The sequence below is a fragment of the Cynocephalus volans genome, chromosome 4 (assembly GCF_027409185.1).
Source record: "Cynocephalus volans isolate mCynVol1 chromosome 4, mCynVol1.pri, whole genome shotgun sequence".
Classification (NCBI taxonomy): Eukaryota; Metazoa; Chordata; class Mammalia; order Dermoptera; family Cynocephalidae; genus Cynocephalus; species Cynocephalus volans.
This window is the reverse complement of record NC_084463.1, coordinates 71,337,893-71,350,078: the sequence shown is the minus strand read 5'-3', so window position 1 is coordinate 71,350,078 and position 12,186 is coordinate 71,337,893. Positions and strand designations below refer to the sequence as shown.

Sequence of the window (12,186 nt, the reverse complement as noted above, 5' to 3'; positions counted from 1 at the left end):
GTTCATATTTCCAAGTAGAAATCCAAAGGGTTAAACCTTTGTACACAGCCCAGTGGTCAATACAGACGGTTAATGGTCCAGGCTCATTTTTTATTACCATCTGAACAGTTCTCAATTCTGCCCATTGACTGCTTTGCCCTGTGCCATTTTCATACCACGTAGTATCTGTTAAGGGCTGGACAGCAATAGCTGTCCACAATGCTGAGGGTCCCATGCTAGAGCCATCTGTATACCAAGTTCGTTCTGTGATAGATCCCTGTCCCTTATGGAAAGGTGTAGCCTCTACCTCCATGGGTGTTTTAGTCCGTTTTGTGTTGCTGTAACAGAAATACCTGAGACTGGGTAATTTATAAAGGGAAGAGGTTTATTTGGCTTACAATTCTGGGACAGCTGCATTTGGCACGGGCCTCAGGCTACTTCTACTCATGGTGGAAAAGTGGCAGGCAGCTGGCAGGTACAAGCAGATCATATGGTGACGAGGAAGCGAGAGAGAGAGAGAGAGAGAGAGAAGGTGCCAGGGTCTTTTTAAGCAGCGAGCTCTTGTGGGAACTAATAGAGCGAGAACTCACTCATTAATCCCCCCTCCCCTGGGGAGAGCATTAATCCATTCATTGGGATCTACCCCCATGACTCAGTTTCCAACACTGCCACATTGGAGATCAAATTTCCACATGAATTTTGGAGGGGACAACACATCCAAACTCCATCAATGGGTAAGGGTTGTGTCAAAGTTTCCTCCACAACCTCTACTGGGCCTAGCACAGCTTGCAACACTTTGAACAGAGGACTTGTTAACACAGTGCTTCTTTGTTCTATATATGCTCCCCATTTAGACCGAGTAGGAGTCTGAGCTACACCTGTTTTAGGGTTGGTTGTCTACGTGTGCAGCCAACCTAGTATGGGATATGTTGTCCTTACTAGGACTTTGGCAGTTCCTGTGATAGCTTCAGTGCCTATCAAGGCAGAATACATACTGCTAACTGCTTTTCTGTTGGAGTGTAACGCACCCTTCCAGAGCTGAGACCAGAATCCTACAGGTGTTCGGAATCGGTCTCGTCCCTGCCACAAACCCCATCCTAACCCCTCTTGGGCGATATTTAAGTCTAATTCAAAAGGCTTAGTGGGATCAGCCACTTGTAAAGCCTGTACTTGCTGTATTGCCCTTTTTGTAGCCTGGTAAGCCTGTTCTACTTCCTGAGTCCAAACCCAGGGGGCTCCTTTCTTTGTTAATGCATACAGTGGGTATGCCATTTAAGCCATATGGGGTACAAAAACTCTCCAATACCCCAGAAGTCCCAAATATGTCTGTAGCTGAGCTATAGTTGTGGGTCGAGGGTATGTCTGTATCTTGTCTGCAACAGCTTCTGGGATGACCCTCATCTTACCCGACCAGACCACTCCTAAGAATTTGACTGACAGCCCAGGTCCTTGTACTTTGGCTGTGTTCACAGCCTACCCACATTGTTCCAAATGGCTTAGCAGCATTAGAGCTGCCTGGGTTAAATCTGTAAGAGAATCAGAGGTTAACAACATATCAATGTAGTGAAACATTGTAACCATGCTGGGCTTTGTCCACTTGGCTAGGTCCCCAGCCACTAAACCATGACAGATGGTTGGGCTATGACCTTGGGGCAATACTTGAAAGGTCCACTGCCTCCCTTCCCAGGTGAAGGCAAACTGATCTTGGCTATCAGCCGAGATTGGAATAGAGAGGAAAGCATTTGCAAGGTCCAGTATGTAATAAGTTCCCAGCTGAGTTGTCAGCTGATCCATCAAGTCGTGATGAAGGACGGCTGAAGGCACGGCTGCATGCAAAGGAGGCACTACTTTGTTTAGTTCTAACTAGTCTACAGTCATTCTCCAGGTACCATCAGGTTTTTTCACTGGCCGTGCCGGGGCATTAAATGGGCTATGAGCTGGACGAATAATGCCAACTTTTTCTAACTCCAATATAGTGTCACCTATCTCTACATATCCTCCCAGTAGGCAATATTGCTTTACATTAGCTACTCGTCTTGGCTGGGGTAACACCTGTGGGTCACGTTTAGCATATCCCGTAACACAGGCTTTATTGTCCGCATTTGTAGCCGAAATTCTCCAACTGTTGTTTGCAGGTGCAAGCCATAAAGTACGTCCATACCCAAGATGTATTCAGCAGCTGAGGATATATATACAGTATACACACGAGGGGGCAATCGTCCCATGCTTAATGGCAGTGACACAGCTTTGACTTCAATAGTATGTCCTCCATATCCATCTATATGAACTGTGACCCCTGAAAACTTATCTGGATTGCCATATATCAGGCTACATTCTGTGCCTATATCTACCAATGCCAAAACACGCTGCACATTAGTCCTTGACCAATGTATTGCCAATTCGACATGAGGCCTCAAAGACGAGTACCTCAGCCTGCTGCCTAATGAACTGGAACATTTCATCTGCCTCCTCAGAAGCAATCAAAAAATCCACCGAGCGCACTTTGCTACCTGTTTCTGGACATTTAGTGAAATGCTGTTCAGGGCGCAATTGCTGCCACAAGGCAAACAGGACCGCATTTGGCTGCTGGTCAGTTTTCTTGCTATCAACCCCTGCTGCAAGCAAGTCAAGCCACATCTTCTTACTGCTAGTCTTGCTTGGTCCCCTCAGGATAATGTCCCAGGCATTTCTTGGGGGTTTGGTCTTAGCCACCTTTTGGACCCTTTTTGCTTGTCTCCCATCCTCTACTTCACCCAAGCTGGCTATCGTGGTCGTTACCTCATGTATAGTATGACCAATGTATGGGGCCAGTATGGCCATCAGTAACCCAAAGGATGTTGACGGGCATTTTGCAGCACTGTGTTTCTCATGCTGCCTGTAAAACTTTCATCGTCCAGGCCACGGGTGTTCACATTAAACATAGACTGCCTCTTCCCTAGCTCCCAAATTACTTGAACCAAGTCAGTATATGTTTGCCATTTACTCACAGTCTCGGGCAGTTCTCCAGCATTTGCCCACATGGTTCGGGTAGCTGCACTCACCCATTACATTAAGGAGTGATTAATGTAATGGTCCTTGTGCATATCTGCGGCTATTCTGTAGCTGCTGCCTCAGGGATGGGTGCATGGTAATAGAAGCCAATTTTTCCATCTCCTCAGAGCATTTCACACTATGCACCCCTAGGTCCCATAACTGCAGCAGCCAAGCAGCTAGGGGCTCCCCCTGTTTCTGCCAGAACTGTCTCCCTAAATCAACTAATTCAACCTGGGTATATGGGACATAGGTAGTGAATTCAGTCACCTGTGGATCACCTGCCGGTTGTCCACCTGGTCCTATTGTTTGTTTCTGGTGCACAACGGTCGTGCCTGGAGATGCACTGTCTCCTCCAGCCCACCACTGGGTTTGTCGTTCTTCCAGGTTTGAGAGGCAGGGGTACCCAGTCGCAGCATGTCGTCCTCCAGACAAATTATCTGTGCTTCCAACAACTCTGCTTTCTTCTTTAAATCTTGACCAGTTTGTAGTATAGTGAGCAGTAGCCAGGCTCCAGTCAGCAGAAAAGTGACCACCAGGTACCACATACTCAAGGATAGCCACATTTCCTCCCCCCTCCCAAGGGGCTCTCCAAGGCCGCACTGCTTCATGGAGTGCCTGGTCTCTGCTGACTTTTAGTACAGTAAGCAGCAACTAGATCCCGGTCAACAGGAAAATGGCCATAAGGCACAACATATTCAGGAGTAGCCACATTTCCTCCCTCTCCAAGGGGCTTTTGGCTGCTATACCTGCTCAAATGTCCTGCCAGCTATGCCAGTTGTAAAGCTAGGGCTTACAGAACCCTTGAGTCTGTTGCACAGACAGGGTCACAAACCCTCCACACACAGGTCTGTGAGCCAGGTAATAAAAAAAAGGTCCTAGGAGCTGTGAGCATAGAAAAATAAATGGGTTTTATTCAGATCTAGGAGCAGCTGTCCTAGTAGCTTCCCTGAGAGTTCTGAGAAGTACTGTGGATCAGAGCTGTTAGTCTTTTATACTTAAGTCCATAACCCTGGACACCTGGGAGCCCATATGCAATTACATTAAGTAGTAATAAGGAACACCTGAGGATATTTACAGCAAATGCTCGGCAAGAGTCTGAACATCAGAGGGGCCCTGACCATTTTCCTATTCTTTCCCAACACCTCCTTCACCCCGTTTATTCTCCTCTGGAACTGTTATCACTATTTGACATGAGTATTATTATTTATTTTTTATTATTTTATTTTTTATTAATTTTCTGTTTCTCTAACTACAGTATATTCCACATGAAGACATAAACTTTGTTTTATGGTTGTGTTCCCAATGCCTTAGTCAGCTTCTGGAATACACAGGTTCTATAAATGTTTGTTAAGTCAGTGAATGCCTTCCTAATTGGTTTTCCCTACTTCAATTCTTGCTGCTGCTTCAATCCCTTCTCTCCAGAAGGCTGTGTGAACTTTAAAAAATCTAAACCAAATCTTACTTGCATAAAATCTTCAAAGTCTTCTCAAGTCACTTATGATAAAATTCAGATTCCTGGGCCGAGCCCGTGGCGCACTCGGTATAGTGCAGCGCTGGGAGCGCTGCGACGCTCCCGCCGCGGGTTTGGATCCTATATAGGACTGACCGGTGCACTCACTGGCTGGGTGCCGGTCATGAAAAAAAAAAAAAAAAAAAATTCAGATTCCTTATCTAAGATTATAAAACCCCATACAGTCTGGCACCTGCCTACCTCTTTGAGCTTATCTTGTAGGCTTTTTGCTTGCCCACTGTGCTGTAGTGGGCAAAACAGCCCTGGGACCTGTGTGCTGTTTGCTCTGTACTTTCCCTCTTCTTTTTAAGGATGGTTCCTCTGTATCGTTAGATGTTAGCTTAAAATGTTACATTTTCGGAGAAGTCTTTCTGGGCCATCTAATCAATACCAACACATCACCTATTTTAATTCTTGGCATAGCACTTATTACTAGGTAATATATCTTGCTTATCTAATGTATTTCTGGCTTACTCTCTGTTCCTATATTTCAAATGAAAGTTCAAGTAAAACAAGACAGTTTTCAGAGAGGTTCTTAAGAGTTTATCCTTTTCCTACCTGTTTAGTATTTAAAAATAAGGTCTTTGTACTACATTGTAAATGACCTTTCTTAATGATTTTGTAGTTTGACCCTCTACCAATTCTTTGGGATACTTCTGTAATGGTACTATTTTATCTCTAGGTCAGTTGATGTTTAATTAAGGTTTAATGGCATTAACTGAAAACCTCATAATATTCATATATTTAGATGCTTTGAAAGTTTAATATACTTCTAAAACCATACTATCTATTTCTGAGAAATTATGTATACTGTTCTATGGCTGAATAAGTTTGTATTTGGTCAAGTAGTTTTATTAGTACAATTTTATGTAAAGTTGGAGTTTTTATTGTATGAATAAGTTTTAAAAATTCAAAATTGCTGGTGAATGACAAGGACTTGTCTCTTTTTAATCAAATTTTAGAGATTTGATTTCAAATGTAATTTCTCAAGCACCATTCATATGGAAAGATTTTTATTAAGTTTTAACAATCCTTTTTATAATCTATAAACTTTAAAATAGTAACTTATAAAAATGTGTTTATGAAAGTAGTTTTGATTTGAAGACTTTAGTAGAGCAGTCTTCAAAACTTTTAGGCATACCTCATTTCATATAATATTACAAAGCAAAACTTATATACTGGCAAAATCTACTACATTACTTTATAGAAATAGTATTTACCAGATGCAAATATTCTGACTGTTGTAATTCTGGTTTAATTTTGACTTTTAAAAAAACTATCATAAGCAGGATGTTATGCTGTGTGTATTGAGGTATCAGAAATGTAATATGTTCCCCTAAGGTGCTGCAATAGCTATAAAAATCAGAAACTTTTCAAGGTTCTCCATCAAAAAGTATTCTGAGCCATGCAACTTTCCTAGTTTTATAATCCTCTACCTCTCATCCATGGTATCATCCCATCTCATGCACCTTGCTTCCATAGATCAATCTGTCCTGTGAAGTCTGTGTCTCAGACGAAGGAAGGACATAAGGAAATGTTTATTCATTTTCTATTGCTGTCACAAGTTTGTCAGCTTAAAACAACACCCGTTTATTATCTTCTATACATTAGAAGTCTGTTGGGTCACCAGGTTTCTTTCCTCAAGTCTTATAAGACTAAATCCATGTTGGCCATTGGAAGTCTTATTGGGAGACTTCTGGGGAGAATTCACTTCCAAACTCATTCAGGTTCAGCCAGTGTAGTTGTAGGACTGAGATCCCCATTCCCTTTCTGTTGTTTGTTGTCATTCTCGGCTTTTAGAGGCCACTGTGTTGTTCGACTTATAGCTCTTTTCCTCCATTGTTAAAGCCAGCAATAGCAGATTGATTCCTTCTCATGCTTCACATCTCTCTTGCTTCTCTCTTCTGCTGGATCTCTTTGACTCTAACTGGAGAAATCCCCACTTTTAGGATGGCAAGTGATTAGACTGGCCCACTTGGATAACGCAGGACAATATTCTTTAATGTTCTTAACCTTAGTTACCTCTAAGTCCCTTCACAGCAGTACCTAGTTTAGTATTTGATTGAGTAATGAGGACTTGGGAATCTTGAAAGTGATATCTTTAGAATGCTGCTTACCACACAATGTTTGACTTTGTTTATAAGGTTGAGTATTATTCCTTTTTTAAACAGTTTTTTCCCATTTAATTGGTACATGTATATTGATTAGGTAGTGGCTCTTTGTTTTCCTTCTTTTTATTTATGTTTGTGGTACATTTTTAGAGCTGTCTTTTCTCTCTAATAAAGTGTTGGGGAAATAGAATGGTTTGGTCAGGACCCTTGCCTTGGGTCCAGTTGGGCGTAGTTCAGCACATCCTTTGTAAGCAAATTGTGTTTGTGTGTGTGTGTAGTTAGTGTGCATGTGCGCAAATGTATCTTTTTAGTTTTGTTGCTATTCTTGTGTTCTTCAGAGTTTGTGAAGCAGGCTGGCTAACTACTGCCTTGGGCAGCCACCGCCATGCATGCAGCCATGCTTTACATCCTGCGGCTTCTAAGGACCTGTTTGCCAGTTACCTAGCTCGTAGACCTGCGTGTGAGGGGTCTCGTGACCCGGCCTGGTGTGTGAGGGATCTTGTGACCCAGCCTGGCGTGTGAGGGGTCTGGGGACCCAGCCTGGAGTGGGAGAGGTCTGGTGACCTGGCCTGGTGTGTGAAGGGTTTGTGACCCAGACTGGACAACAGGCTTGAGGGGTCTGTGAGCTCCAGACCCAGCCCTAGCTCTACAATTGGCCCAGTCGGGAGGATTGTGATGTTAAAAGTAGCTTTACAATTGGCATCACAAACGGGACTCTTAGCAGATACAGGTGCCAAAAGTCCTTGAAAGAAGGAGGAAATGTGGCTACTTTTGAATATGCTCTGCCCTATGGCCACCTTCCCGTTGATCAGGATCTGGTTGCTGCACACTGTACTGCAAGGTAGCATAGTCCAGATACTACAACACAAAACCTCTTGGGAAGGGGAGGAAATGTGGCTGTCCTTGAGCATGTGGTGCCTGGTGGCCACTTTTCTGCTGACTGGAGCCTGGCTCCTGCTCACTATGCTGCAAACCGATTGAGATTTGCAGCAGAAAGCAAAGTTGTTGGAAGCACGGATAAATGTCCTGGAGGATGACATGCAGTGACTGGCCACGCCTGCCTATCACACCAGGGAAGACAACCAGCCCAGTGGTGAGTTGAGGGAAACCATGTGTCTCCAGGCATGACCTGCTGTGCACGAGAAATTGAGATAGTAAAGCAGCAGAAACAGGGAGAGCCCCTGGCTGCTATAGCTGTGGGACCTAGGGGTGGGTGGTATAACGTGCTCTAGAGACTATATAGTAAGCGCATGTTGCATTTGTCTGAAGGCAAAAGACTTGGAGGGTGCCACTTAAACCTGATGGCCAGATGGGTGCTGTATAAACCTGATAAAAGAGTGCCGCATGCAGATGGGCAGATGACCCAAGGACAGGTGCCCCTGCAGAATTTCAAGTATGTTTTCACCTGGTGAAAAGGTGGAAAATTTAGTCTCCATTACTACATGCCTTTCTCGGTGGTAGCAGTTACAGGAGAGCTGCAGATATGCACAGGGGCAGGGCAGCCACTCCTTGATGGACTGGGTGAATGTGGCTGTTTGAACTGTGTGGGCGAATGCTGCAGAACTGCCTGAGACTGAGTGAATAGCCGGTGTAAGCCGAGCTGATTGAAGTAATTCAAGAGCCAGGGATGGGGCAGCCAAGTGCTAAGAACCAGGACAGTGGGAAAAAAGCCCTAAAGGCATTTGAGAAGTCTGGAAGGGTGCCCCACCCATCATAGACCCTGAGGCCTTGGAGAACTGAGTTGTCCTGGAGGGCAGACCTGGGGCACTGCTGCCCTTGGCAGACTGCTCTCTGCATCCCAGCTGCTCTGGCCGGAACAATCCTGCCTCAATACCTCTGAAGAGCAAAAGCCAAAAACCTTGGTGGCATTCACATTGTGTTAAGTTTGCAGGCCAGCAGTATGTGAGAGCAGTGGAGGCATGGCAGCCTCCACCTAGATTTCAGAAGATGTATGAAAAAGTTGGGGGTCTCAGGTAGAGAACTGTTGCAGGAATGGAGCCACTGCAGAGGTCATCTACAGAGCAATGTGAAGCAGAAAAATGGGGTCAGAACCCCCACAGAGATCCCCTACTGAGGAAATGTCTAGTGGAGCCAGGATGGCAGGACTGCCACCAGGAGCCCAGAACCATGAGGCTGCTGGCAGTGTGCAGTGCCAGCCTGGAAAAGCTGCAGTCACCAGGGCAGCTCAATGGGTTGCACTTGGCGGAGCTGTAGGAGTAGGTTGTCCAATGCTTTAGGGGTCCAGGTGCCCCATTATGCTTATTGTTTGCCCTGTTTGGGTTTTGGATTTGTTTGGGGCCTGTTTTTCTTTTCTATTTCTCCCTTCTGGAATGGGAATGTGTACCCAATGTCTGTCCCACTGTATCTTGGAAGTAGATAAACTTGTTTTTTGACTACTTACAGGTTCATGGCTGAAAGGACTTTTGCTTTTGGTCTCAGAGGAGACTTTAGACTTTGGACTTTTGAGTTAATGCTGCAACAAACTAAAGACTTTTGGGACTGGGATGGAATGTGTAATATGTGAATGTAAGTATCCTCGCTAAGGGAACATTGCAGAAGATTCTAAACACGTAGATTGTACAGCAAGGGACCTTGAGGTGGATTGTGGGGAAAATAGAATGGTTTGGTCAGGACCCTTGCCTCACATCCAGTTGGGTGTGGTTCAGCACGTCCTTTGTAAGCAAATTGTGTGTGTGTGCGTGTGTGTGTGTGTGTGTGTGTGGAGTTAGTGTGCATGTTCATGTGCACAAATGTGTCTTTTTAGTTTTGTTGCTATTTTTGTGTTCTTCAGAGTTTGTGAAGCAGGCTGGCTGACTACTGCCTTGGGCAGCCACCGCCACGCATGCAGCCATGCTTTCCATCCTGCGGCTTCTAAGGACCTATTTGCCAGTTACCTAGCTCATAGACTTGCGTGTGAGGGGTCTGGTGACTCAGCCTGGTGTGTGAGGGGTTTGAGACACAGTCTGGACAACGGGCTTGAGGGGTCTGTGAGTTCCAGACCCAGCCCTAGCTCTACAGTTGGCCCAGTTGGCAGGATTATAGGCAGGTAAAAGAGCCTGACAACTGGTGTAGTTGTGTAGCTTTACATAAAGGAAAGGTAATTTTATACATCTGATGCAAGCAGTTCTTTATTAGGGAGGATGAGATGAATGAACAAGAATGAATCTGTTATACTTACTACCTATAATAGTTTGATATTAATTTGCCACTGTAGGGAAAATATAGGAAAATGGTCAGGGCCCCTCAGATGTTCAGAATCTTGCCAAGCATTATGCAGATGCGCCCAGGTGTTCCTTGGCTATTGTCTAATGTAATTGCGTATGTGCGCCCAGGTGTCCTGGGTTATGGACTTAAGTATAAAGGACGAGTGGTCTGATCCATGGGGCCTCCTCTGCCCCCAGGATGCCCCCAGAGGGGCTCCAGGGAGGCCGCTACTGCTGCTGGAGGCTGTTACTGCAAGCTGTTGCTGCTAGTGCCCCCAGGATACCTACCCCAAGAGGCCACCGCCACGGCTGCTTCTCCTGCTACTGCTGCTGTAAGCTGCTGCTGCTACTGCTGCTATTGCTGAGCACTGAGCTCTGAGCTCGTGTCATCTGCCAGTGGCTCCCGGGATCTTTCCCAATTACCTAGAGTGGACCTGCGTGTGAGGGGTCTATGACCCAGCCTGGCATGTGAGGGGTCTGGTGAACCAGTCTGTACAACAGGTTTGAAGAGTCTGAGCCCTAGCCCTGACAATACAAATAGAAAACTTAGTGTATACTAACTAAAATAAATATTTTGGCTTCAGTTATGAATTGCTTTAGCAATACAATTGGCTACAATGGCAGGAGTCCAACAATAGCCCCAGCCATACAATTGGTGTAGGCACTTAGCGATTGCTGTAACCCTACAGTTACTTTTTTACTCACGTACCTGAAAAGTGCGGTAGTGATATCCTTCTTTTTAAACTGCAAATTTTTCTTTATCTCAGTATTTGAGTAAAATGAAATACAATAAATGTTTACATTATCTCTCTGACTTATTATTAGTATTTTTTTCTTTTGAAAGAAATACTATATTTATTATAAAGGACCATGTTCAAAATATAAGATTCCAGTGATTTACAAATATTTTACACTGTGATAATTCACAGTGCAATTAACATTTGTGGGTCTCTAACTTTATTAAATAGTTTTGCATGATTTATACTGACAATTCTAATAGTATCATGAGTCACAATTACTTGGGTTAATAAAACCAGTGATTATATAGTATATAGACTCAGTTTACTTAAAATGAAACAATAATTTTATTGGAATTTTGTGGAAAGGATGGAGTAGCATGTAATTCCAAGTGACATGAATGTCACCTGTGTTTTATTAAATGGTAAGGCGTTTATCATGATTCTCCCCCTGAAAAAAATAATTTTATTAAAGTTTTTTTATTCATTTCTACTTTTGTTTACCCAGATCTGTGGAATGTGATTCACCGTATGCATGGCACAGAGTAGGCACTCAGCTATTATATAAATTAATGAATTGTATTAATGAGACGTATAGATGGATGGTTATGTTCAGACTTCTCTTGTAAGGAGAGTATTGTACATTGAGATCACAGTGTTGGCTGTGTATTTCTATAGCTATTAAATGTAATCAAGGTAGTTACCTCCTAGCATTGTAATGATTAGAAGATATCATGCATGGAAAGCATTTAGAAAAATACTTGGCACCATAAACATTCAATAAATGTTAGCTATTACTAGTATGTGAATGATGTTAGAGTGGAAAAACTTTAGTATGTATGAAATTATAATTCACATAGGTATTCTCTTCCATGTCATGTAATTAGTTTTAATAGACTTTTTAATGATGCATGTTGTTTCTTATTTTTAATTTCGTTAATATATCTTTTAGGACTGAAAGAATTGTCCCCACTTCCTCTAAATCTCAAACGTTTATACAAAGAGACCCTAGAAATTGAACCCATCTTAATAATTATTTCCCCGGGTGCTGATCCCTCTCAAGAACTTCAAGAACTCGCTAATGCTGAAAGAAGTGGAGAGTGTTATCACCAGGTCAGTACATTTTACCCTGCTGTTTTTGCTCCAGCTATTGCTATTTCTGCCACACTTGATCTTATTGGTGAAATGGACATTTTTTTTTTTTTGTGGTATGATAAATAATGTCCCCAAACATGTCCATGTCCTAATCTCTAGAACCTATGAATATGTAATCTTACATGGCAAAAGGAACTTTGCAGATGTAGTTAAGGATCTCGAGATGGGAAAATTATCCTGGATCATCCAGGTGGGCCCAATATAACCACATGGGTCTTTATAAGACGGAAGAAGGTGACTCAGAGGGAAGGCAGGAGATATGATGATAAAACTAGAGGTCAGAGAGGAGAGATGTTATGCTATTTGCTTTGAAGATAGAGGGGCAACAAGCAAAGGAATGGGGTGGCTTTCAGAAGCTGGAGAAGGCAATGGAAGGATTCTCTCCTAGAACCTCCAGAAAGAACAGAGCCATTTAGTATTACCTTTGTTTTCAAACCCAGACAGAAACTTGATTTTAG

At 43.5% G+C, this 12,186-nt stretch overlaps 1 protein-coding gene across 2 annotated transcripts in view; it reads left to right on the top strand.

Annotated features, from left to right (window-relative positions):
- Positions 1-12,186, top strand: part of DYNC2H1 (dynein cytoplasmic 2 heavy chain 1) — a 321,263-nt gene that overhangs the window by 162,496 nt on the left and 146,581 nt on the right. For both annotated transcript variants that reach the window (XM_063092854.1, XM_063092855.1), the window contains one exon: positions 11,526-11,686. In XM_063092854.1, coding sequence (XP_062948924.1) covers positions 11,526-11,686 — 161 coding nt within the window. The remainder of the gene's footprint in view (positions 1-11,525; positions 11,687-12,186) is intronic.